Genomic DNA, 24,351 nt, shown 5'->3' with positions numbered 1-24,351 from the left:
TCAGGTACCACAGATTCTTTATTAAAATGTGTCATCAATAATGTTAGCATACATACAATATACACACATACATATGTACATTCTTTGACACACCTCACAGATTGCCAACATCAGTTCAGCCAATAAATTAAAACTAAAAACAAGAGAAGGGGAGGATACTAGAGGCAAATTTCATTTTTTATCTGGTAAGAAATTGCAAATTTCTCAGAACTTCCCTGGGGGAACCCTGACCAGAGAATCTTTGAAACAAAATACATAAATCCCCCCCTCCCCCAAAAAAGATTCCAAAAGATGCAGTTACAACAAGTGTGCTTCTCAGAGCAGAGGCCTTCATTCCACTTCATACTCTTCTGCCTTCAAGACAGTCTGGCCCTCAGCTGGAGCAGTGAGGTTCCTGTGGGCACTTGGGCTCGGTGCACCGTGGACTCTGGGAGTGGAGGGGCAGGCTGCAGTGTGGGAGCGGGGCGAGCCACACTCATCTGAGGTGATGTCTGGCACGTCATCCGACTGCGTGTCAGAGCTCTCCAGGTCACTGCGGATGCTCTCAGGCTGGGCTAGGCTGATGTCCCAAACCTTGCTGGCCAGGCAGTCTTTCTGTTCACAGCTTTGGTGTTTGTAAGGGGGCTCATCTTCACTGCCACCACTGCCACCAGCACCATCACCATTATCCTCTTCTTCATTCTCTGCCACCTGAGTGTGGACATGGAGAGAGTCCTCTGTGCTGCTGCCACTCACCAACTGATAGTGACTTGGTTTGGCTTCAATGTCCACTTGGATTTCCATATTGTTGCACTCTCTGTGGGAACAAAATTCACTGTGCTGAGAGTCACACATAGGTTATATTATATTATATTATATTATATTATAATTATATTATAATATCTGCTCCTAAAATAGTTTCTGGGGTCTGGCTTAAATAGTTAGAAGATGGGGGCCCAAGTAGACCAGAGCTCATTTTTCACTTTCCCCTTTTCTAGACACACACACACACACACACACACACACACACACACACGCACACACACATGCATATTCATGCACTCTCAAAAATTCTCCTTAAAACATCTACAAAGAACTTTCAGAGGGGCTGGAGAGATGGCTCAGCGGTTAAGAGCACTGGCTGCTCTTCCAGAGGTCCTGAGTTCAAGTCCCAGCAACCACATGGTGGCTCACAACCATCTGTAATGGGATCTTCTGGCATGCAGGTATACATACATACATACATACATACATACATACATACATACATACATACATATTCATTTACAACAAACTAATACACAAATAAATAGCTTCCAGAATTCAACTAAGTGTCTCATCCTATCTTTCTCCAAATAGGAATGTGAGAGCAAGGTCGCAGCTTTTATGACTGCATCACAGTCAGAAGTCGTTGCTCCTGCAGTACAGAGGACCTCACCACAGCAGGGCAGACACAGTGCTCCAAGTGACAGAATATGGAAGGAGATCCAGCAAGGGCAGCAGGAGCCCTAGCCCAGGCACTAGCTGACATCAGCCCAGCTCTTTAAGCTCCAACTGAATAATTCCACTGTTTCAACAGCTAGACAAAAGGAAGAGGTGGGAAGAGAGACAGTGAGGGAAGAAAGGAGGGAGGGAGGGAGGAAATCTCTTAAGAGTCAACGGCTATCAAGAATCAAGAGATGAACACTCCAGCACCACAGAAACGCTTGCTCCAAGGGCTCAGCAGCATGCCACATCTCCCACTAGATGGCACACAGGGCCCTGAGATGAGGAAGGAGCTTCTGAAGACCTACTTACTACCCAGTGAATGCGGTGGTCCTGGGCTCTGACTGTTCACATACCTGTCCTGTGGGTTGTAGGAACTGATTATGGAACCGGCCATAGCACGAGTGCTTGCGCTGTCACTAATTGCACCAAGACTGGCTGTGTCTTTGGGGAAAATTTCCTTTTGGACATCGGCTTGAACTTCTAACCTGTGTAAAGCGGGGACGTTCAAGTTAATATGAGACGTGGTGTTCTGATGGTTTGTTTCCTGGCATGCACCTCTTCCATTATTCTCTTGAGAATTGTGATAATCTGTTGGGTCATCTCCAACTGCCAAACAGCTCAAATATATGCCCACATAGTTCCTCTCTTACGAATCAACTGGAATTGCCCCGTCCTTTCTGTCCCCAATGCTACTGCTTAACGTAAGTCCTTGAATAAATAATCAATACTAGGCTCTGTCCAGCAGCCCCTAAACTCAAGTTGAGAAACTTTCCAGAGCAGTGTCCATGCAGGCGAAGACCCAACCATCCTAAAACCCCCTAACTCTTAGCTCCCTTCCTGCCTACAGACGCCCTCCTGATCTGCAGGCTGCTCAGGTTCCTTGTCTTCCCGTTCAGTCCGACATCTTAACCTTTGAGTGTACACTCTATACCTGCATGGCCTTGTGGACGCTATGCCCTCTTTCCAAAGTTTCTTTCTCTGCCTGAGAAACTTAGGCTAGGTCTTTAACAACAAAGGACTACCACTTCCTCTTACTCTCTTCCAGCACCTGACACAGCCAGGTGCCCAGCCTTCTTTTGCACCAACCTCCACACCTCTCTACTGCTCTGAGGACCAGGAAGGAAGTGCTCATGCCTCATTCACACTTTGCCCTTCCTACCTTGGACAGAGAGGAAGAACTCACTTAGTAATCAGGTAAGCTCCAGTCTGTAAAAATGAGGGGCATACAGGAGCCAACCTCCTCCCTCATCAACAGCACTTCCTACTGGGGTTTCAAAGCTGGGAACCCCTAACTGCTTCCTTTCTGGCTCAGCACTGTTTCGTTCTACACTTCAGTATTTCTTCATAATGGGTTTCCCAGTCCAGCCCGTTTGACTCATCCACTTCCCATAAAGGAAAGGCTTTCACAGGATGCAGCAGCTGCTGGCTGCAATGCAGTCTCAGCAAGTCACGCTCCAACTATGTCTGTGGCTCATTCAAGGGGAGCTGGCTGTAAGAGAGCACAGCAGTGAATACTAGCATGTGGAGGCAGCAGCCGCTAACAAGGGACACTCGTCAGAAGATACAGCTAGGTCAGCAGTGGATCCATCTTCTGCCTGTGTCTCTACCCCACACTGGAAAAATGAGGGCACTGGGGGTGCACTCAGGCCTGCGTTCCAGCTTCAGTTCTGCCACACATCACTCAGTGGGCACGGCCTTTCTCAAAGCCTATCAGGCCACCTCCTTGGTGGCTGCCAGAGGCTGGTTCATGCCAGTGGCTACACTAGAATCATCTGGGGAGTCTTTTCTAAATATAGATCACCCTCAGGTCCCATCCTAGGACAATCTAAAGTTATTAATTCTGGAAATATGCTCCTAAAATCTATTTTAAGAGGTTCCCAGGCGAACAAAGGACACCAAGGTGAAGATCTAGTCCACTTGCCATCTGCCATTCTATCTTTTTTGCAGCCAAATCGCCATCTGGTCTCACCCTAACCTCCCAGGACCAGCAGCTCAGGATCTGGGAAGACAGTGTCCTCTCTGGGGGCTTCCTACAGCTTCCTCCATGTTCTCCACACCACACTGAAATCAGCAGAGGCTGCTGCCAGTCAGCCACCGAGGACTAATTGTTTCCTTAGCTGGAAGCCCTCCAGGTACCTGAAAACAAGGATCTGTCTCTCTCACCTCCTGCTCTGCTGTGCTCTATGAGGCTGCTTTTCCACCACTGAACTCAACTAACTGCTTCTCAGCTAATGCCAGTTATGCACCTTTGAATATATATAATTATGGCATTATAGTAGGTCACATCAGCAAAATGCAAGTAGATCAGTTATTTTTTGACAAGTCTTTACGTATTTTTGTTTGTTTTGTTTTGTTTTGTTTTTTTGGATTTGGTTTGTCTTGAGACAGGGTTTCTCTGTGTAGCCCTGGCTGTCCTAGAACTCACTCTGTAGACCAGGCTGGCCTCGAACTCAGAAATCCACCTGCCTATGCCTCCCAGAGAGCTGGGATTACAGGCATGCATCACCACCGCCTGGCTGGCTTTATGTATTCTTAACAGATTCATAGAACTGATTTTCCTACTCTCTACAGTGGGGATAGGAAGGTCATAAGAGTACAGCACCAGCCAACAGCAAGCCTAACAGAATGCCTTCTGCTCTTCATGCTTCCTAGAGCAGGCAGCATAAGGAAGCAACAAGAAGATCTAAAGTCAACAATCTTTAAGTGGAAGTCACTATGATGCAAAGAATTTATGAACTTTGAAAAAAAAAAAACACTGCCGATTAAATCAAAGCGGGACATCCCTGGTATAGACACTGCTCAGTGTGTCCTCTCTTACAAATAGTTCCAATTGCTTGTTACAGACCACCTCTCTACTTACCGGCTGTATTTTCCCTTGCCGCTGGAGAGAATACCACCACTCAGTGTGCCCCCTGAAAGGGCGGCAAAGCTGGCTGTTTCGCTGTACGGACCCTGCATGACACTGAGGCCATCAGTAGGGCTGCCACTGGTACTCAGCACACTAGTCAGGCCCTCAATGCTGCTTTCTCCAATGCTCGGGTTCTTGAGGGCTCGCCAGGCATCAGCCACTGTGGGTAGAACCAAACATTTCCATTTGAAACACAACATACAAAGCGTCTGGAAGGCATTTTCCTGAAAAAACTCTTCATAGTGGAGGATTTTCATGCTGAAAAGTACAATATTTACTTAACAAGCAGCTACTGTGTGAGACAACAGAATCAGACTGCTAACAACTGTATCTAATCTTCTCGATAACTTAGTGATTAGTAGTCCTTATTTCAGATGCAGAAATAAGAATTTGAGATTAAATGACTGCTCAGCATCACTTGAATCACACCACCTTCTAACCAAGCCCACTAGTATTTCTGTACAGGAGTCTACAGCAGCTATTTTTATCTACCTTAGCGGATTTTTTTTAAAAAAAGTTTTATGAGACAGGGTCTCATTCTATAGCCGAGGCTGTCCTGAATTTTGTACTTAGCCCAGGCTGGCTTGGGATATCAGTCAGTCTCTCACCAAGTGCTAGGATTACAGATGTGAATTATCATGCCTGACTTGTTTTTCTCTTTTTACTTTGAGTCAGGGTCTCCCTGTCACCCAGACTGGCTTTGAACATGTGCCCTTCTCTGCCTCACCATCCCCAGTGCTGGGATTGTAAGGAAGTTTCCAGGCCCCGTCAACATAGGATTAGTTCATGTGCAGCTTCTACTATGAAGTGTTCAAGTAGGAGTCAGAAGATCTGCTCTCATATCAGGTCTGCAGAAGCCCCTGCTCGTGAAACACAAGCTTAAAGCAGTTCCTACTGAGATGGGGTAACTGCCTTGGCCCTCCCTCTTCAGAGACCTGCTGTAAAAAGCAAGCAAGATAATAATAATTGTATAAAGTCCTCTGAAACTGACAGCGCAGCACAGATGCAGAGCTTTTGTAGCACCACCCCACTAGCACACACCAGTTACCTGACATCCTACTGGCTCATACCTGCCATACATAGGCAAGACCCAGAGGAATTAACCTAATAATTCTGGAACCAAGAAATGAAAGGCTAAAAATACTTTACCGGCCCCCCCCCCCCAAGTTCATTATCCAAAGAAATCCAACGACAACCTCTCTGTAAATATGTGCTCAATTCTACTGACTTTTATCTTTTGTTCTATAGATTCAAATGGAAATAAAAATCCTTCCTTTACCTGTGATTGGACCATCATCTTCATCAAACTCAATTTTTACCCCCTTTCCATTGGCTGTGCTAACTCCACAGCCACCTCCACGGCACAGAGAAATGGGCACAACCCCATAAACATATGCCAGCATAATGGGGACACCAATACCTGGGGAGAGAGATGGAAACATGCCATCAGGTCAACAGGCTGCCATTGTCCTGGTTCTCCCTCCCAGATTGGGCACAAGCAAGCCACTAGGGCCAAAGACAGACAAACTGGACCACCTGAAGAGGCTGTCTGGTATAACACATGAGCAGACAGTCACAAAAGTCTGGATGTCTTGGCTTCAATCCATTGACTGTCTGTCCATAGAAACATTCCAGTGATAAAGAAAATATACATGTAGAATCCAATGTATCCAACGTATATAGATTGTATACTATCCCCTTCATTGTTGCAGTGCTAAACTGAATCAATCAAGAATCAAAGACTGAAAGCTGGAGAGATCATTCACTGGTTAAAAGTACTGACCCAGCTTTGATTCCCAGCGCCATGGTAGCTCACAACTGTCTAACTCTGGTTCTAGGGACTTGATCTAATGACATCCTCTGTCCTCCAGGGGCACCAGGCATACAAGTGTGTGCAGATATACATACAGATAAAACATACACTGGATGAGTGATTGTAGGGATTGCGATTTGAGGATCCCTTAGACTGAATTCTCCAATCACACTGCTGTGTGTTGAGGAGTAGCTCAGTGGTTGCATGTTAAGAAGGAAGACTGCCTGGATTTGGGGTCGGAAAGAGAGATCAGCAGTCAGGAGTATTGGTTGTTCTTCTAGAGGACTTGGGTTCAATTCCCATCACCTACACGGCAGCTCACAACTGTTTGTTACTCTAGGTTCCAGGGGATCTAATGCCCTCAAACAGAAACATGCAATACGGACAAAACAATGCACATAAAGATAAATTTAAAAACAAACAAAAACAATAAAACAAGCAAGCAAGAAGTCTGCCTGGATCCATGTCCCCGTGACCTGACCTTGCTCCACCCATACAGACTGACTGCACCTTTATAGTTCTAGTTATGCTGCCTTTATGGCACGTATGAGATCTAAATAGATCCACATGTGAGACACTCAGAACCACTACTGATAAATGATAAAACTCATAAAATGTTAGTTTCCAATTAATCTTTCATTTCTTACTTTTGTGTTTGTGAGATAGGATTTCTTTCATGTAGCTCAGTTTGGTCTTGATACGGTGAGGGATGGCTTTGAACTCCTGATCGTCCTCTTTCACCTCCTGAGTGCTAGTATTACAGGGGTCCATCACCACACTAGCCTAAATTTTTCTAAAATAAATTCTCATACCTCCCAAGACATTGTGAAGTATTAATAGAAAATAAGTGTTTTGTGTGTATGTGTGAATCCTTTAACAAATAAACAGAAGAAAAGGAGGAAAAGTAAAAGTCTAGCGTTTAATTTTCATTAATGCAATCTTTTCTGTGTGATAGACTGAGTTGTAGGTCCTAGACTGAGACACATCCTGATAATGCAGTGTAGCTGAAAAACCATCATAGTAATGGTGCCTATTATGATGAATTTCCAGGCTGGGGAGTTGGCTTAGTTGGTAAACTGTTTATCTTACAGGCTTGAGGACACGATTTCAATGCCATATAAAAAGGACAGGAGTGCTAGTGCACAGTTATAATATGGAGCTGGGAAGGCAGACACAGGTGGATCCTCACAGCCTCCTGGGAATGGCCCCTGAGGCTGGCCTCTGTTTCCAACAGCACTCTTGCATTCACAAGTACCCCTGCCTCCATGCCACATATGTGAACGCACAGAAAGTTAACTAGCAAAGGGAAGCTGGCACACAATGCAGGTGTCACCACAGTAGAACACCTGACCTGCTGGCTGATCTGCTACAGTAAGCTAACAGAGGAGCTGGAGGCCGCTAGCTTACCAACGCTAACAGCAGCGATTACTGGGGATGCAATGACTGACAAGGTCACTCCTCCTGTGATGGCCAAATTCCTCTTGTGCTTGGAGGTTTTCCTTCCCTCATACCTGCTGTGAATCTAAGAATAAAAAGAAAATCCAGGTCAGCAGGTCAGGACATCAGTATTTTGCTAGGGGAAAAAAAGAACAAATGTTTGCTCCCAAGCTATATTAAAACATACCCTCCACCCAAAGAGGGATCTTTCTCAAATTTTAACCTAACCCAGACCTGGAAAACAGAAATGAATGCAGGAAAAGTTAATCCAAGAAAAGAAAAAGTAGCTCAAGGGAATTTCACCTTAAAGTCACTGAGACAAACCAGGCCCAGGATGTTAATAAGAACTTTCAGATCTCATGGGAGTTTATAAAAATCCATTTAAGAAATTAAAGTTATTTTTATCTACAAACCAGCTGGCTTTCACAAAGTCCTGAAATATAAGGCCTTTTCCTTTTTTTCAAACTATTGCCAACAAAGCCAAAGCTGGAGCAGGCATAGCAAGGCATGTCTTACCTTCCTCCCCACGTAGACAGGAATGCCGATGACCATGGCGGGAATTGCAATGCCAGCAATGAGTGAGATCCCCACCGGAGCACCGATCAATGTGCCCAACTGCCAAAGAATTTTCTTTTTGCGGCTCCATGGCTTCTTGCCCCAGAATGTACAGCCTGAGGGACTATAGAGGAAACATGCTCAAGTTAATGGTAGCATCACAAACACAACTATTGTGGCCAGAGGCTTGACAGGAACAACCATCTTTACAGTAAGAGTGACTAAGTGACAGGAGGCAACAGAAAACAGATCTCTTAGACAAGGGGGGCAAAGGACAAGGGGTTCTGGGCTTCTCAGATTTTGGTGAAGAGAGACCTTCAAAACTGACATTCTTTCCTTTCTTGTCTGACACATTCCTATGTTGACCCGACCACCCTGATTGTCACTATATGCTGACCCGACAACCCTGGCCAGCACTACCTGAGAGAGATCCTGCACAGGTCTGCACTTGACATCTCGCCCAACGTGCTGTGTCTGCAGCTCAGGGCGCATGTCCCTTCTTACCTATCATACACAAACCACATTCTTGGGGAAAGAGAGACTCACCATGTCTTCTCTCTGAGTTTGTTCCTGAGTGGTTACTTTGACCCTTAGCCCTGCTGGGTCTGATCCTTCTACCTCGTGCCCTTTGTGCTGCCTTCTCTACAGGGTACATCTAGCAGTATTAGGCCAAGTAGAAATCATGCCTTATTTGTTCCTGTGTCCCTAGTCAATGTCTGTTACATATAAACCTTCAAATTTTCACTAAACTGGAAATGAGATGTCTCATTTCACAATGGATGCTACACAATAATGTCCATAAATGTTAGCTCCTTTAGAGTAATAATGTAATATTTACTCAATTCTTTAGAAACTTACTGGATAGAGGAACTGCGTTAATGAGATGAGACCTGACTATGAAGTACCAAGGAGCAGCAGCACTTAGAGCAAGTGATACAGGAATGGCAGTGAAGGACGAAGCAGAAATGGGAAGCCTGCTGGATGAGGTGCATTTAAGTTGTTTTTCAAAAGTAAGTAGAAACTCTGTAAACCCAGCCTAGTGGCACATGCCTATGACCCTAGCACTGGAGAAGCTGAATCAGCAGGCTGTTAAGTTCAAGCCAAAAAGCAGCCAGCCCTTTAAACAGGAGGCAGAAGCAGGCAGACCTCTTTCAGTGAGGCCTGGTCTACACAGGTAGTTCTGAGCCAGAGCTACACAGTGAGATCCTGTCTCAAAAAAAGGGGAGAAGGGGTGGCAAGACAGCTAGCTCAGTATGAGCATAATGACTTAGGCTCAATGCCTGGAATTCCCACGAGGGATGAAAAGGACTGACTCCCACAAGCTGTCCTCAGACCTCTACATGTATGGGTGGTACACACAAGTGTATGCATACACAAAAGACAACTTCAAAAACCAAGTAAGTAGGGGCTGGAGAGATGGTTCAGGTGTTAAGGGCACGGACTGCTCTACCAGAGGTCCTGAGTTCAGTTCCCAGCAACCACATGGTGACTCACAACAGTCTTTAATGGGATCTGACGCCCTCTTTTGGTGTGTGTGAAGAGAGCAACAGTACTCATATACATAAAATAAATAAATCTTTAAAAAAATAAGTAAACCCAAACAACCCTACCAAGAACTGAAAAGGGTAGATAAAGGGGAACACAGGGAGGCTGAAGTGGTCAGAAGGTAACTGTGGACAATAAGCTAACATGAACAAATCTGGAGGCAAGAGACACAGCCAATAAGCGAGCTCAGATTGTCTGGAACAGCAGTGATTAGAAATGTAGACTAAAACCAGACTGTGGAAAGCCTTAAAAGCCATGCAGCAGGTAAGAAAGCAAGGGAATGGAAGCTGTTACCGACTGGACTGGAAAAGACACCAGGTATGCTTTAAAGGAACTTGTTACAGTTTCCTCATTCTGTAAATGAGATCAACCATGGCTCTTTGGTATCCCTTTTCCTTTTTTTTTTTTTAAAGATTTATTTATTTATTATGTGAGTGCATTGTAGCTGTCTTCAGACACTCCAGAAGAGGGCGTCAAATCTCATTATTGATGGTTGTGAGCCACCATATGGTTGCTGGGAACTGAACTTAGGACCTTTGGAAGAACAGTCAGTGCTCTTACCTGCTGAGCCATCTCTCCAGCCCTCAGTATCCCTTTTCCTAAATGAGCAAGGGCACAGAATGACAAAGGCAATGGATATATGTCCAACCTACCTGAGGTAATGCAAGTCAGAGATCTCTTTCATGCAAAGCCAGCAGAATTCACAGCCACACACTGCACAGGTCATGTGGTTACAGCTGCCATCATTCATCTTGATAATATAAGCACTGCATCGTGGGCATGGCTTGATGTCATCTATTAGGTAGGGAAGGAAAGATAAAACACCCCCAGTTAAATTCAGTCTGACTTTATTATTCCTAAGAGTGTATGTAAGAAATGAGAACAAGGCAGTCAGGAGATTTTGCCTGACGATTCCAAATTGTGTAATACTTTACTGGAAGGCTGACTATATCAAGGACTCTTGTTTGTTTTGGGGACAGGGTCTCATTTATCTCAGGGTGGCTTGAAATTGCTGAGGATGATCCTGAATTTAGGATCCCTCTGCCTTTAACTTCCAGGCACTGGGATTACAGGTCATGCCAGCATGGCTGATGAGGTGTTACTGGAGACCGATCCTAAGTGGGCACTCTACCACCTGAGCTGCACAGCCAGACTCAGGAATGTTTGTAAATGGGTCTCATTTCATGTTAGGTTGCTTATTCCCATAACTAGCATCTTTTTTTGTTTTTTGTTTGTTTGTTTGTTTGTTTGTTTGTTTTTGAGACAGGGTTTCTCTGTGTAGCCTGGCTGTCCTGGAACTCACTCTGTAGACCAGACTGGCTTCGAACTCAGAAATCCACCTGCCTCTGCCTCCCAGGTGCTGGGATTAAAGGCATGCGCCACTACTGTCAGCATGTGATTATGTTTTTATTCAAATAGGCTGTCTCTATTCTCTGGAATGAACCTAATTGTAACGGTTTATGCAGCAGGCATTTTTCTTCAGTGGTAGGTTTCCTTCTCTACTAGTTTCAGTGGTTTCTTAGGAAGCTAACTTTTGCCGTTAACAAATCCCTTCCTATAACACTTTCAAATTTAAAAATCAAAATCAGTGGAGTAACTGTACAGCATGCACCAGGTAATTTCCCCAGCAATTTACAAGCTATCCTATCCAAATGACAATTCCAGAGATCATATTGTGCTCGGAACAAGCAAATGGCATAATTTCTCTCCTACTAACTTGCTCAAATGACATCAGTAAGGCAAAGCACATCTAAAAGAGGCTGATGCCTTAAAGACTGCTCTGCCCAAACAATCCAAGGTGGACAGTGACTTTGACACCCCCTCAGGTTACTCACTAACTTGCACTAGTATTCATCTCCTTTTCTTAACTCTGTGCCCTGCTTCAGAAGCTGTGACGCAGTAGGCTAGACGGCAAGCATGACACGCTTACGATAATTAAATGTTTCTCTGCCCCTTGAGAAAAAAAACCAAAGTGCTCTCTCCAAGCTGAGACACATATTAAGACAGCAGCTTGAGAATTCCATTTTGTTGTATTCCAATGTCACACAGCTAGGACTACCTACCTAATCATGGCCAGCAAGCCGCAACATAGCAGATGTTCAACCAAGCCAGAAAATGTAGTCTCAGCTATTCAGAAGTATCAAATATTTCTCTGATCTCAAGGATGCATAGATAAGACAGTCTTTTTTAGTTCTAGAGAAACTAAAAGAGATTGTCTTTTTTTTTTTTTTTTTTTAAACAGAAACCCAACAAGGAGACAATGAGATAATGCCAGTTTATACCTGGTCCAGATTCTTGCCCATAACTGAGACCTGAAGTGTGCTTGGTCCGAACTCGTAAAGTCTGAGCCCTCTGCTGACGGGCCATATCGCAGGTCTGGTTTGGATGCCATATCTGCTTGCAGTGGTAGCAGAACTCAGTCTGGCAGCCCTGCCTCTCACAGGTTAGCTTTGGGCAGCTGGCACAGCCATAGGCAATAACAGCATAACTGGGTAAGGAAGCAAAAAGAAATAAAGTGAGGTAAGATTGAGCTGACAAAAATTATTCATCAGCTTATACTGTTTGGTACCACTATATATGATACAAAGACACACACACACATATACACACACACACCAAGTATATTAACTGTACTAACTGTACTTACCCTTTCATGTAAGAAAAAAAATAGCTAATTTCCTGAAAACAGCCTGGATTCCTAGCATGCATTCAATCAGGTTAAACTGCTTCAGGAGCACTTTACCACAGCCAGCTTCATAAATAATAGGGTATACAACAATTCCCTTTCAATGGTATGCTATATTTAGAGAGACTTGAACTTGTTTACATAGAGAGCAGTTGTAAAAATACAGAGCTACCGCAAAAACTAAAGCAGGTACGCTCTTTCTTCTCTTCCATCTTAGATCCACAGTGGATCCATCTTATTACAGTCTGAAACAATAGTTTCCCACAGACCTCAAGTCTATCGAAAGCTCATTTTTGGTTTTCTTTCTGTCTGCTTTTAAAAGATTTATTGTTTCTATTTTATGTGTCTGAGGGTTTGACTGCATGTTATATATGTGCACTAAGTATGTGTCTGGTGCCTGAGGAGGCCACAGTGGGCATTGGATCATACTGAAATTAAAGTTACCAGTCTGCTGTGAGTCACCAATGAGGGTACTGAGAACTGGACCTGGGTCTTATGTAAGACAAGTACTCCTAATTACTAAGCCATCTTTCTAGACCCTAGATTTATTTTTATTTTTAATTACATGTATGCTGTGTGGGGTAGGGAGGGTATATGCATATGAGCACAGTGCCCAGAGACTAGGAGGACACTGGATTCTCTGTAGTGGAAGTCTAGGCAGCTGTGAACAAACCAGCACGGGTGCAGAACTGAACTGGGGTTCTGTGCAAGAACAGCACATGCTCTTAACTGCTGAGCCTTTACTTCAGCCCTTGAGTTTAGCTTTTTTCTCTTTTTCTAATTTAAATCTGTACCTTTTAATGCTGTCTTTGTTTCTTTTTTTTTTTTCGATTTATTTTTATATGTATGGGTGTTTTGTCTGCATGTACGCATGTGCACCATGTGCATGTCTGGTGTCCATGGAAGACAGAAGAGGGCATCAGATCCCTGAAACTGGAATTAGGGTCATTATAGGCTACCATGTGGGTGCTCAAATTTGAGCCTGGGTCCTCTGGAAGAGAAGCCTACATTCCTAACCAACCTCTAGCTCCCTATTGTGTTCTTTCTTAACAGCTTACAAAACCTTACTACTAACCTTTTACCAACACAGCAAAGTCATGTCTTCCTCTCCCTCTGCTGAGGTATGTTAAAGATGCGCTATTGCAGACTGTCCTTACAAGTCCTCTTAGTCCCCTATAAATAACTACTGGCATTTTAAGTTAATTCTTGCCATTGTCAAGGAATCGCTCACACTGTCCTTACAAGTGAGCTTTTGCTTAAAATTAAAGGGCTAGGGTGTAGCTCAGCATTTGCCTAATATGTGCAAGGCCCTGAGTTCAATCCCAGGCACTGTAAAATTAATTAAATTTTAAAAGTACTTTGGAGAAACAAATAAAATTTTTAAAAATGATTTGTCTTATTTCTAATTTTGAATAGGCATGTGGGCATGTGCATACAAAGGTGGGTGCCTGTGGAGGTCAGAATTGTCAGATCTCCTGGAGTTGGAGTTACAGGCAGGTGTGAGCCACCTGGCTCAGCTGCTGGGAACTGAACTCAGATCCTCTGGTAGTCTGAGGTCTTAACTGCTGCACCATCTCACTCGCCCTCAAACAGATCAATGATTACTGGTTTCTTGCCATCTATGTTTTGCTGTCCTCTAGTTTACATTTTTCTCCAATATTCAAAAACCTCAAACAACTTATATAAATGCTGGTAAGCTTTCCTTACTTATCCTATAGTTTTCTTATTAATATGTTCAGTATAGCAATTTAAATACTCAGATTGATTTGAGAATTATACTATAGATATAAATGATAATCTATATATCTCCTATCACATAATCTGTTTCCTTAATGTCTCAGAAAGAACAAAGTGAGACTAGATCAATGTGTAAATACGATGATTCATTTCCTATGGGAGTTCTGAGCATATTTACCCCAGCTAGCAGGAAAAACAGCTACTAAACAATGTATCTTAGAAAAAAAAGTGACTTGCTTGATATTTTGTGTTAACTGAAAAGGTATAGATGGTTTCTGAAATGTAATTAGCTAAGTTCTAAAGATATAAAGGAAGAAGAGTACTAATGAGAGGCTTTAAAACTTCATAACACATGCCTTACATAGTTCAAGTGCTTATTATTTCTGTGTGTGTGTGTGTGTAGGGGTGCTGGGGATTGAACCCAGCACTTTGTAAGCACATATTCCACTACTGAGCCAAGTCCTTTTTCCTTTCCTTTCCCTTTTCCTTTCCTCTTTCCTTTCCTCTTTCCTCCCCTCCCCTCCCTCCCTCCCTTCCTCCCTTCCTTCCTTCCTTCCTTCAATTCCTTCACTGTCAAGCCTGGGCCCAGGCTGCTTCGCTCTCGGCCTGCTTGGTGTCTATATGAATGGAGTATAAAAGTATGTGCTGTAGCTTCAGACTTCACATTACCCCGTTTTTCTTTATTTTAGCAGATCGGGCATCCTTTCACTGGGCAGTGAGCAGATAGTCCTCAAATTTCAAGGTATGACAATGAAACTGCACAGACAGGCCACGGACACCAAACAATGAGAAACCAACTTTAGGAGTAGAATTTAGTTCCAAGGAAGTAAAATAACCCCCAATCCTGATGACTCTATGGAAGTCTATCACTATGACATAGACTTACTCAGGACATAAGACTTAGAATTCCTGTTTTGGGTACCTACTCTGTGCTGATTCATACTGAATGACACAGATGAACTTACACATCTCCAAACCCTCTAATGGAGTAGAGCAGCCTACTGCCTTCAGGTATAACTTGACATTCTAAAACTGAATTAGTAACTTTGCACTGAAAGTTATAGCATATACTGCACTGGACTTCTAGCCTTTGCTTGCTCTCTTTTTTTCTGCTCAGTGATGCCCTTTCTATCTTCTTTCTGGTAGATAGCCATTTAAAAACCAGCTCAAGCTGAGTGTGGTAGTGCAAGCCTTTAATTCCAGCAATTGAGAAGCAGAGGAGGTGTATCTCATGAGTTCAAGGCCAAATTGGTCTACAAAGTAAGTTCTAAGAATGCCGGGGCTGTTGTTACACAGAGAAACCCCTATTTTGAAACCAAAACCAAAACCAAAAAAGAACCAGTTCAAATGCCATCTTCTCTATAAAATGTACTTAACCTCTCCAGGCAAATAGGCCTTTTTGTGCAGTGCAGTTTTAACAGTACATTATAGCCTGTGGCTGTGCCTGTGTCCAGCACTGTCCCTGGATTCCTGCTCTGCACACCTGTGGTAGGTACCACAAGGACCTCCTTTGCTCTGGTTCTTTGGCTTTCCCCAAGGCACTCTAGCTCTTCTCCTGGCCACATTTTCATCTTAGCCGCGTATGGTTGACTTTTTATATATTAAGCAGTATAAACTGATCCTGCAATTTTATAAAAATTCATCTTAAGGGTAAATCTTCTAATTAAGGGGAAATTTCTCTAGTTGGAACAAAAGCCTCATTCATGCGCTCCATCTACTCTGACCATGTTGTTCCTATTCTTGTATATCCTATACTGGACTGGAGGGAACTTCTCTCCTACTCTGCTATTTAGTTTAACCAAGGATTCAGATTTGCTAATTAGAAGCTTAAAGTAGGGTATAAGAAAGTACATGCTGCCTGAAGAGAGAGAATGCTCTCCCTGAAGCTCACACAACTTTTATGTTATCTTCAGAAATATCAGTGTGGCAGGCTATCTTATTAGTAGTATAAATGTAATTATGCCTCACAAATTCCAGTAAAGAAATGTGTTCCTATATTATACCTATACTTCCAGTCCTCAAGTCTTTTATTATCCATTTACAAAAGAACCCTAAGGTTCTTTAAAGGAGATAGGCATGGGATTAGGGAGATGGCTCAGTGCAGAGCCTTGTTGCTCTCATAGAGGATCCTGGTTTGATTCCCAGCATTCACATGGTGGCTCACAAACAAATGTAACTCTAGCTCTGGGGTATCTGATGCCCTCTTCTAACCTCCTCAGGCACCAAGCATGCACTTGGTGAATACATGCAGGTAAGACACCCATACACATAAAATAAATAAGAATAAAAGGGGTTAGAAAAGCCACACCCTCACTATTTCCTTTTTCTTGTTCCATTTCATACTACTCAGCCAGACAATTGTAAAGGCCTCCGTATCTGGACTCCCTATTTCTTACACCAATTCATTATTCATTCCAGAAGGTATTCTATCCTGGGGATACTCTTTTGCTTAGGTTCTTTCAGAGAGCGAGAGAGTGAGAGAGAGAGAGAGAGAGAGAGAGAGAGAGAGAGAGAGAGAGAGAGAGAGAGAGAATGAATAGCACTAGCACTCAGAACACTGAAATAGGAGGAGGGTGTGAATTTAAAGAGCAGTGTGAGATAAACACAAGGTCAAATGGGGAAGGGGAAGGGAGAGGAGGGCTGGAGGAAAGTGTGGCTCAGTGGTAGGGCACTTGCTTATAGCACATCTAGACATGTGGGTTCAATGTCCAGAACCAAAGGAAAAAGCAAGCAAAACCAACAATTACAACAAGGAACTCAAACCCTCAAACCCCTCAGCCCTCAACTTGTACATCTTAGCTGTGTCTATTACCTCGGATTTAGTCTACTTTTCAGACTCATGATCTCAATATGGCTAGAAGTTGACTGAGCCAGACTATGCAGCCAAGTATGCATTTCTACTCATATTCTCAAATGTGATCAAATACCACCTTCCTTTTCAAGGTCTTTCTTGACAGTTTTATGCAAAACTTACTGATTTTTACACTTAAAGATACCTAGGAGTTTCCTTGGTATTTATTCTGTTACCATCTAAAATCCGTCTGTCAATCGTCCATCTTTGATTGTCCATCTTTTTTTAAATATACACACCTGTCTACCTTTCCCACCTTCCTCTTCTCTGCTCTTGTAACAACAATGCTGCTCAACTCTTTGTCCTTCTTCTCACACCTACTTACCCCATTCTTCTGAGACTGGAAGGCTTCAGAAGTAAACTTGAACAAGTACACAGAATATGGATAGCTTACTCCATAGGAACTGTTTTGTTTTTTTTGTTTTTGTTTTTTTGGTCTACTTTGAGACCCTAACAGAAGGCAAGCCAGGATGGTATCAATAAAAGGATTTTAGGAAATGGCAAATAACCAGGAAGTGGTGACACATGCCTGTAACTGCAGCACTCCCGAAGCAGAGGCAGGTGGATCTCTGTGAATTAGGGTCAGCCTGGTCTATAGAGTGAGTTCCAAGACAACTGAGAGACAGCTTATATAGAGACACTATCTCGAAAACAAACAAATAAAATGGCAAATAGTTAAGCCTTAAAGATAGCATGGCTGTTTGGAGACATGTATGATCCTTGGTACTCTGAATTTGGAAAGTTATATCATATATCACATGGCATATTAGCATTGGCAAATGTACAGTACATATTAACATACTTAATGATGTGGTGACATGCAATGTAATCCTAGCATTCAGGATCAGGAATGCAAGGTCAGCCTGAGCGCCACCAGAAAGTAGAGGCCAGTCTGGGCTGCATAAAACCATCTTAAAAGTCTAAGAAGTTAAAAAACAAAAATAATACCAACAAATCAAAAAATAAATAAAACAACTATTTATTTTAGTTTATTTCAACTAATATTTCTCCTTCACATTTGATCATAAAACATTTTTAAGTAATATCTATAATACACCTTGAAAACATTGATAGACAAAAAATAGAAAATAAAAACAAAAATTGGTTGAAATTAGTAGGGTACAGTGTCACATGCATGCAATCCCAGTGTACTGGCTGGTATTGTGTGTCAACTTGACACAGGCTGGAGTTATCACAGAGAAAGGAGTTTCAGTTGGGGAAGTGCCTCCATGAGATCCAGCTGTGGGGCATTTTCTCAATTAGTGATCAAGGGGGGAGGGCCCCTTGTGGGTGGTACCATCCCTGGGCTGGTATTTTTGGGTTCTGTAAGACAGCAGGCTGAGTAAGCCAGGGGAAGCAAGCCAGCAAGGAACATCCCTCCATGGCCTCTGCATCAGCTCCTGCTTCCTGACCTGCTTGAGTTCCAGTCCTCACTTCTTTGGTGATGAACAGCTGTGTGGAAGTGTATGCAGAATAAACCCTTTCCTCCCCAACTTGCTTCTTGGTTATGATGTTTGTGCAGGAATAGAAACCCTGACTAAGACACCCAGCACTTGAGAGGCCGAAGCAAGAGGCTCTGAGGTCATTGTGCCTTCATTACATAAAGAGACCCCAGTTCAAAGAAAAACCAACAAAAAGATAATGGGAAAGTTGGAAGCTATAAACAAGCTCAAAATAAGGACAGATTAAATAGGCAAAAGTCTTATTTTTCACAAGGTCTAGCTACGTGGTTTTATCTAGCTGGGGAACTTGCTATGATAATATGCTAAGTGAGCCAGATTCCAACCTCGGGATCCTGTTTTTATACCTCCACATATTACTCACTACACTCAGGTTTTAAATGCTTTATCTACTTTGTCGACCAGGTATGAACTTCTTTAAGGCTAGCCTTAAATTCATAGTAATCCCTATATCTGCCTTTCTTTGGAGTGCCAGAATTATTTGCCTAACATGGTGCGTGTATCACCATGTACAGCAAATAAATGATATTTATACCCAGAACTTATAGGTCAGATAATCAGTGAACATTTTTAAGCACTTTAGAATAAGTACTTTGGCAAATATGGGAAAGAAGTATTACTGAGCTGGAAGGTGAGCGTACATAGAGACTGAGAAGAACTCAGGCGAAAGCTGCAGAACAGGAAGTAAGGGACAGATTAACAGAAAAGGTTGAAGGCTGTGGGGACGTAGCTCAGTGGTAGGAATGCTTATCCAGCATGTGCTGAGACCATGAGTTCAGTGCCTAGCATCAAAACAAAACAAACAAAAATAGTGGTAAGAGACTGAGGAAGGATCGGGGAGGAAAGGTCCTAGTTGGGCATGGTGTACACTTGTCTCAGAGCTCAGGAAGCAGAGGGAAGGACTGCTGCATGCTTGAGGCTAGCAAGGATATACAATGAAACCCTGACTCAAACACACAAAAGAAAAATCCTTTACTGAATGTGAAACATCTCATCCAGGGAGCCTGTTCCTCTCTCAAAAATGCACTATATATAAATTAGTGTGCTATACATAAATGAACAGAAGCTTCCTGTTTATAAGATAGGCCAGTCCAGTAGCGTGGGAAGGCCAGTAGCTGATCCCATCTGCTAGGATCAGTGGGAAGTACAACTCTATAGGGAATGGAGGAAGAGATGAGAGGCCAGAGCCTGGACCTGCAACAGAATTTAGGTCAAGATAGCCTTAGTGCTTCTTCTATTTTGAGGACCTGCCCTTGTATGACAGGAAATTCTGTTGACTATTCTACTCACCCCTTAGTTTCCCAGAAATTCTGAAAATTAAAGATGGTCAATAGAAGCCAGAGAGAAAAACAATACAGTTACATCATTTGTGGGTTTCTGAAAGGACACACTTAGGCAGAGACTCAAAAGGGCAATTGATCAACTGCACTACTTATTAGCTAGGAAGCTTTAATGCCATGTTTAAACTTCGTTGAACTGGTTTCTCCTTTACAAAATTATACTTCCACTACCTATCTGCATGTGGCTAAAGTGAATTTACTGTGTCATTGAGATAATACTTTGAAGACTCACTGCAAAGAACTACAAAAATGCAAGCTATTTGCATTTTAAGCTAATTTTATTTCACTTGAAAGTATATTTTAAGATTACACTTGTTACTACAGTATTTGGTATATCAAATAATACTGTGTCTATTTTCCTGCTGAAATTGATTCTCTCATTGATAAAACCATATGAGAAAAGAAGTCTCAGAACTCTGTTCTGACCTACAAATACTTAAAAAAAATAGATTTCTTAATTTATGATATTCTCATTAGCCACAGTAAAATGATCCTAAGTCTGCAAAGTCACTTACATGACCCCCTTAGCCTGAAGATGTACATATGTATAAATGGGAAGACTCAGTCAATCTGGCTGCCAAGACTGAGGTGTGGACAATAAACATGGTCAGGTGTAGGAAGAGATTCATGAGGTACAGGGCCTCTATTCTAATGCTTACACAAGATTTTTCCCAGACCCAGAATAATAGGCTAGTTAAAAAAGAAAAGGAGAAAAAGAAAGGAAGGAAGGAAGGAAGGAAGGAAGGAAGGAAGCAAGGAAGGAAGGAAGGAAGGAAGGAAAAAACTAAAAAACAAAACTCTACACATGGTAGTGCAGACATATAATCCAGAATTGGGGAGGTGGAGACAGGAGGATCAAGAGTTTGAGTCTTGGCTAAGTAAGCAAGACTGTCTGAAAATCCAAATCAGGATTAGGAACATAGCTCAGCAGGCAGAAACCTCGCTTGGCACCCACAAAGCACAAGATTCCATTCCCAGCGCCTGTATAAACCAGACTAGTAGTGGCAGACTGCAGCTCCCGTCACTCAGCAGGTAGAGGTAGTGGGTTAGCATTCAAGGTCATCAGCAAAGCAAAATGAGAGGCTGCAGCTGCATGGAGGGCCATACTGTTAATCACAATATTCATGTGGCAGGCAGATCTCTGAGTTTGAGGCCAGCCTTGGCTTCAGAGTGAGTTCCAGGACAGCCAGGGCTATACAGAGAGACCCTGTCTCCAAACCAAAAAAACATCAGAAGTTGTAGTACTTTCTTGGAGTTGCCTGGGAAGGCAGAAACAGGAGGCTCCCTGGGCCTTACTGGCCAGCCAAAACTGACCTCTGGTCTTCACAGGCTCCCAGACACAATGAAGCCCCCCTCCCCCAACACACACCACAGAACCTATTTTTCTTCTGGCATTAAGAAGAGGGGGCAGAACAACTGTCATTGGGAAATTCAAACTATTATTTGGAAAATAAATGAATTATAAGGGGGCTCTGTGTATCTAACCACCTTCCTTACATTGACAATCACTTGATAAACATTAATTAATTAAGCCTCTTAAGTCTTAAGACAAGATTAGGCTTCTGACAGATAAGAAAAACAAAGCAGGTAAGACTATTAACTATAGGAATCAGAAAAGAAACTAGGGTCAAGCATCCCTGACCCTCTGTGTTGTTCCCAAGACACACTTCCTAGATCTTGCCAAAATGGGGACTGTGATGACAAGCCAATACCGGAGTTGAAAAATATTATTGGCTTTTGAAGTAAGAATATTCCAATACTGGTTTGTTTCATTGCCTAACAGTGTGTTGTTGTATCATCCTGAACAAAGTATTTAATTTCACTAAATGCCAGTTTCCTCATTTATAAAACTATCAAATCAATCTCATATTGCTGTGAAGCTCAAAATATGCATGCCTGGTACACAGGTACCTTGATTCTGGTTTGCTTTCTTTCCCTAAATTTTATTTTCATTAAACACATAGATACAGACAAAAAGTAAGTGTGCATATGATTGTTATAGTCTGACTAATTAAAACAGAATCTGACAGAATCTCAAAACAAACAAAAACAAAACTCAAAACCCAAAACCACACACACAAACTCAGAATCTGGATGAGCCTACCCTAAATCCTGCTAAATTAAGAAAACTCAAGTAACTCTAAAACCACTAATGGTTTCTTTATATTTCTGTCAAACTTTTATATTAATTTCTGTCCATTTATACTGACGTGAGAGAAGACATATATTGAGTTTTTAAAAACAAACAAATTGGAGAGCTTTCCCCAAAAGATGATCAAGGAAGTCACATTTCATTGTTAAAATTCAAATAAACTCTCATTTCTACAAAAGTAGTTAATACACTATTATGCAATTAATCAGGTAGTGCTTTCCTTAACTAATATCTTTTTGGTTCAGAAAATAGACTAAAAAGAGTTATCAGCAAAACTTGAATATTCTATAAATTAACCTCTCAAAAGTCAGTAAGACCATCAGACACAAGCAGACTTTTTCAAGTGGCCACAAGGCCCTTCCTGGTATTCAGTAAACAGAAAGTGAAAGCCATCTCGGTACCTTTGGCCACATCTCCGAGTAATTTAGAAACTCAGTGAGGTTAAACACACCCACTTCTCAAGTCTGGCACTTCTGACTACACAGTTCCTTCTGAAGAGGAGACAGATGGCAGCGTCATGGAAATCTCAGCTCGGCCTTGACACATAGGCTACAATTAAAAGCTTTTAAAGCCTTTGAAGCAAGGGTTCACACACGTTTTTACTAGCATTACCTTTACACTAGGCACTGCAAAGAGTCCCTAGAATCTTCTGCCCCCAAAACATGACACACAAGAATATAATTAATCTATCCAAGGTCACAGAACAGGTAATGGCAGTCTGACTCCCCATCACACTGAAGAGCCCCTTCTTGGCTGCATTTGACCATTCATAGATTGGAATGATTGAGACAACCAAGCTTTTTGCTTTGTTTTGTTTCGTTTTAAAGAAAGGGGGTGGAGGACCTACACTGAACGCTTCAGATAGAGAAATCGGTAATTCCTGCTCTAAAGAGTACTTTAACTCACTGTTCTTTGAAATCAAGCATACATAGAACATTAAAAAGGCTATCATACAGATTTCAAGATTAAAAGGGTAGGCAAACACATTTTCTCCCAGCAGATCAACTTCTGAGCTCTATTGATTTTCCTGGTCAAAAAGTCTGTCACTTTGCCCTCGGCAGCACGTTAAAAACCACAAGGTGCCTGCCACTGGCTTAGCACAGCACGAGGTGCCCAGGGTGCCCCTAGAGCTGTTAGTGAGCTGCCTTCTCTCATCTGCATCTCAACTTTCAGCAGCAACTGTGTGGAAGAACACGCCTTCTGCGGTGCTGCTGCTAAGCGCGCCCCTAGCCACATGGACACACCCCTCGGAAGCGCGGCCCCTTCGGTAGGACATTTTCATTCTCTCTCCTTTAACAAATATTCCTTCTCTATCATTACCATAATACGCACATACACACACCTCTCCCTACCTGGGCGAAAGAAACAAAACAAAAAACGCGGCTCACCCTGGGATTCTGACTTAATGGACAGTTAGTTCCCTTCTCTTAGCGCCCAGCCACCACCTCAACCTCCTAAGTAGGTATAGGGTGCCGAGTGCCATCAGACCGGTTGCAAGGCTGGTCCGAGGGTCGCTCACTCGTGGTCGTCTGTCCTCTACCTCCTGCTGGGCACCCTCCTCGCTTCCCTCAAGGTGGGTGACACCCGCTGCACCCGGGACGACCCCCCCGCGGCCACGCCCCCGCGCTCACCCGCAGTCAGGGGCCGGACACCAGCGGCAGTCGGGGTCCGAGGCCAGGTACCGGCGCAGCATGAACTCTTCGTACTTGTGCATGAGCGGCGGGTCAGCCAGCAGAAGACGGATGTCGTGTGGGTTGAGCCGCTCGCTGCACTCGGGGCAGCTGATGGGCACGCGGCTCTCGCTGATCTCCAGGCGCAGGTAGTGGCGGAGGCAGTCCCGGCACGAGCGATGCGGGCAGCTGAGGAGGCGCGGGGCCCGCTCCGGCGGCAGGCGCACCAGGCACAGCGGACACTCCACCTCCTCCGCGCCGCCGCCCTCAGCCGCCTCGTCCTCCTCCGGCCCGGCAGCCGCGGCCTCCACCTCAGCCTCGGCAGCGGGCTCGGAAAGCAGAGCTTCCACCGGCGGGGCCTGAGCCTCAACCGGGGCCGGGGCGGGCGGCGGCGGCGCGGCCGGGGGCGGCGGTTCGGCCTGAGGCTTGGTCCGAGCGCGGCGGCCGCGGGCCGAGGCAGAGAAGACGCTGTGGAAGGTGAGGCGCCGGCGCCGGCCGCCGCTGCGGCACTTAGGGTCGGGGGCGGCCGCATGGAGCGAGGTGGAGCGCGGCGACTCGGAGTCCTTCTCGGAGCCCATGGCCCGCAGAGGCTGAGGAGCCAGGGGCGCCCAGCGCCGCCGTAGCTCCCGCCTCAGCGCCCCCTCCCAGCCGGCGCCCCGGCCGCCGCCGCCGCCGCCGCCTAGGCAGCCCTCCCGGAGACAGAAGCCGACCAGCCGCTACGAAGTGGTTA

The 24,351-nt window shown here is 43.9% G+C and overlaps 1 protein-coding gene across 1 annotated transcript; it reads right to left on the bottom strand.

Annotated features, from left to right (window-relative positions):
* Positions 1–24,351, bottom strand: Rnf19b (ring finger protein 19B). The gene is made up of 9 exons (XM_052177436.1): positions 23,583–24,351; positions 12,008–12,213; positions 10,379–10,520; positions 8,142–8,304; positions 7,596–7,710; positions 5,655–5,795; positions 4,328–4,535; positions 1,821–1,952; positions 1–796 (listed from the first exon to the last, which is right to left on the bottom strand). The coding sequence occupies exons 1-9, from the start codon at positions 24,197–24,199 to the stop codon at positions 331–333; spliced, it is 2,190 nt and encodes a 729-aa protein (XP_052033396.1). The 5' UTR covers positions 24,200–24,351; the 3' UTR covers positions 1–330.

This window comes from Apodemus sylvaticus, chromosome 3 (assembly GCF_947179515.1).
Source record: "Apodemus sylvaticus chromosome 3, mApoSyl1.1, whole genome shotgun sequence".
In the NCBI taxonomy this organism is placed as follows: Eukaryota; Metazoa; Chordata; class Mammalia; order Rodentia; family Muridae; genus Apodemus; species Apodemus sylvaticus.
This window is presented reverse-complemented; position numbering and strand designations above follow the sequence as displayed.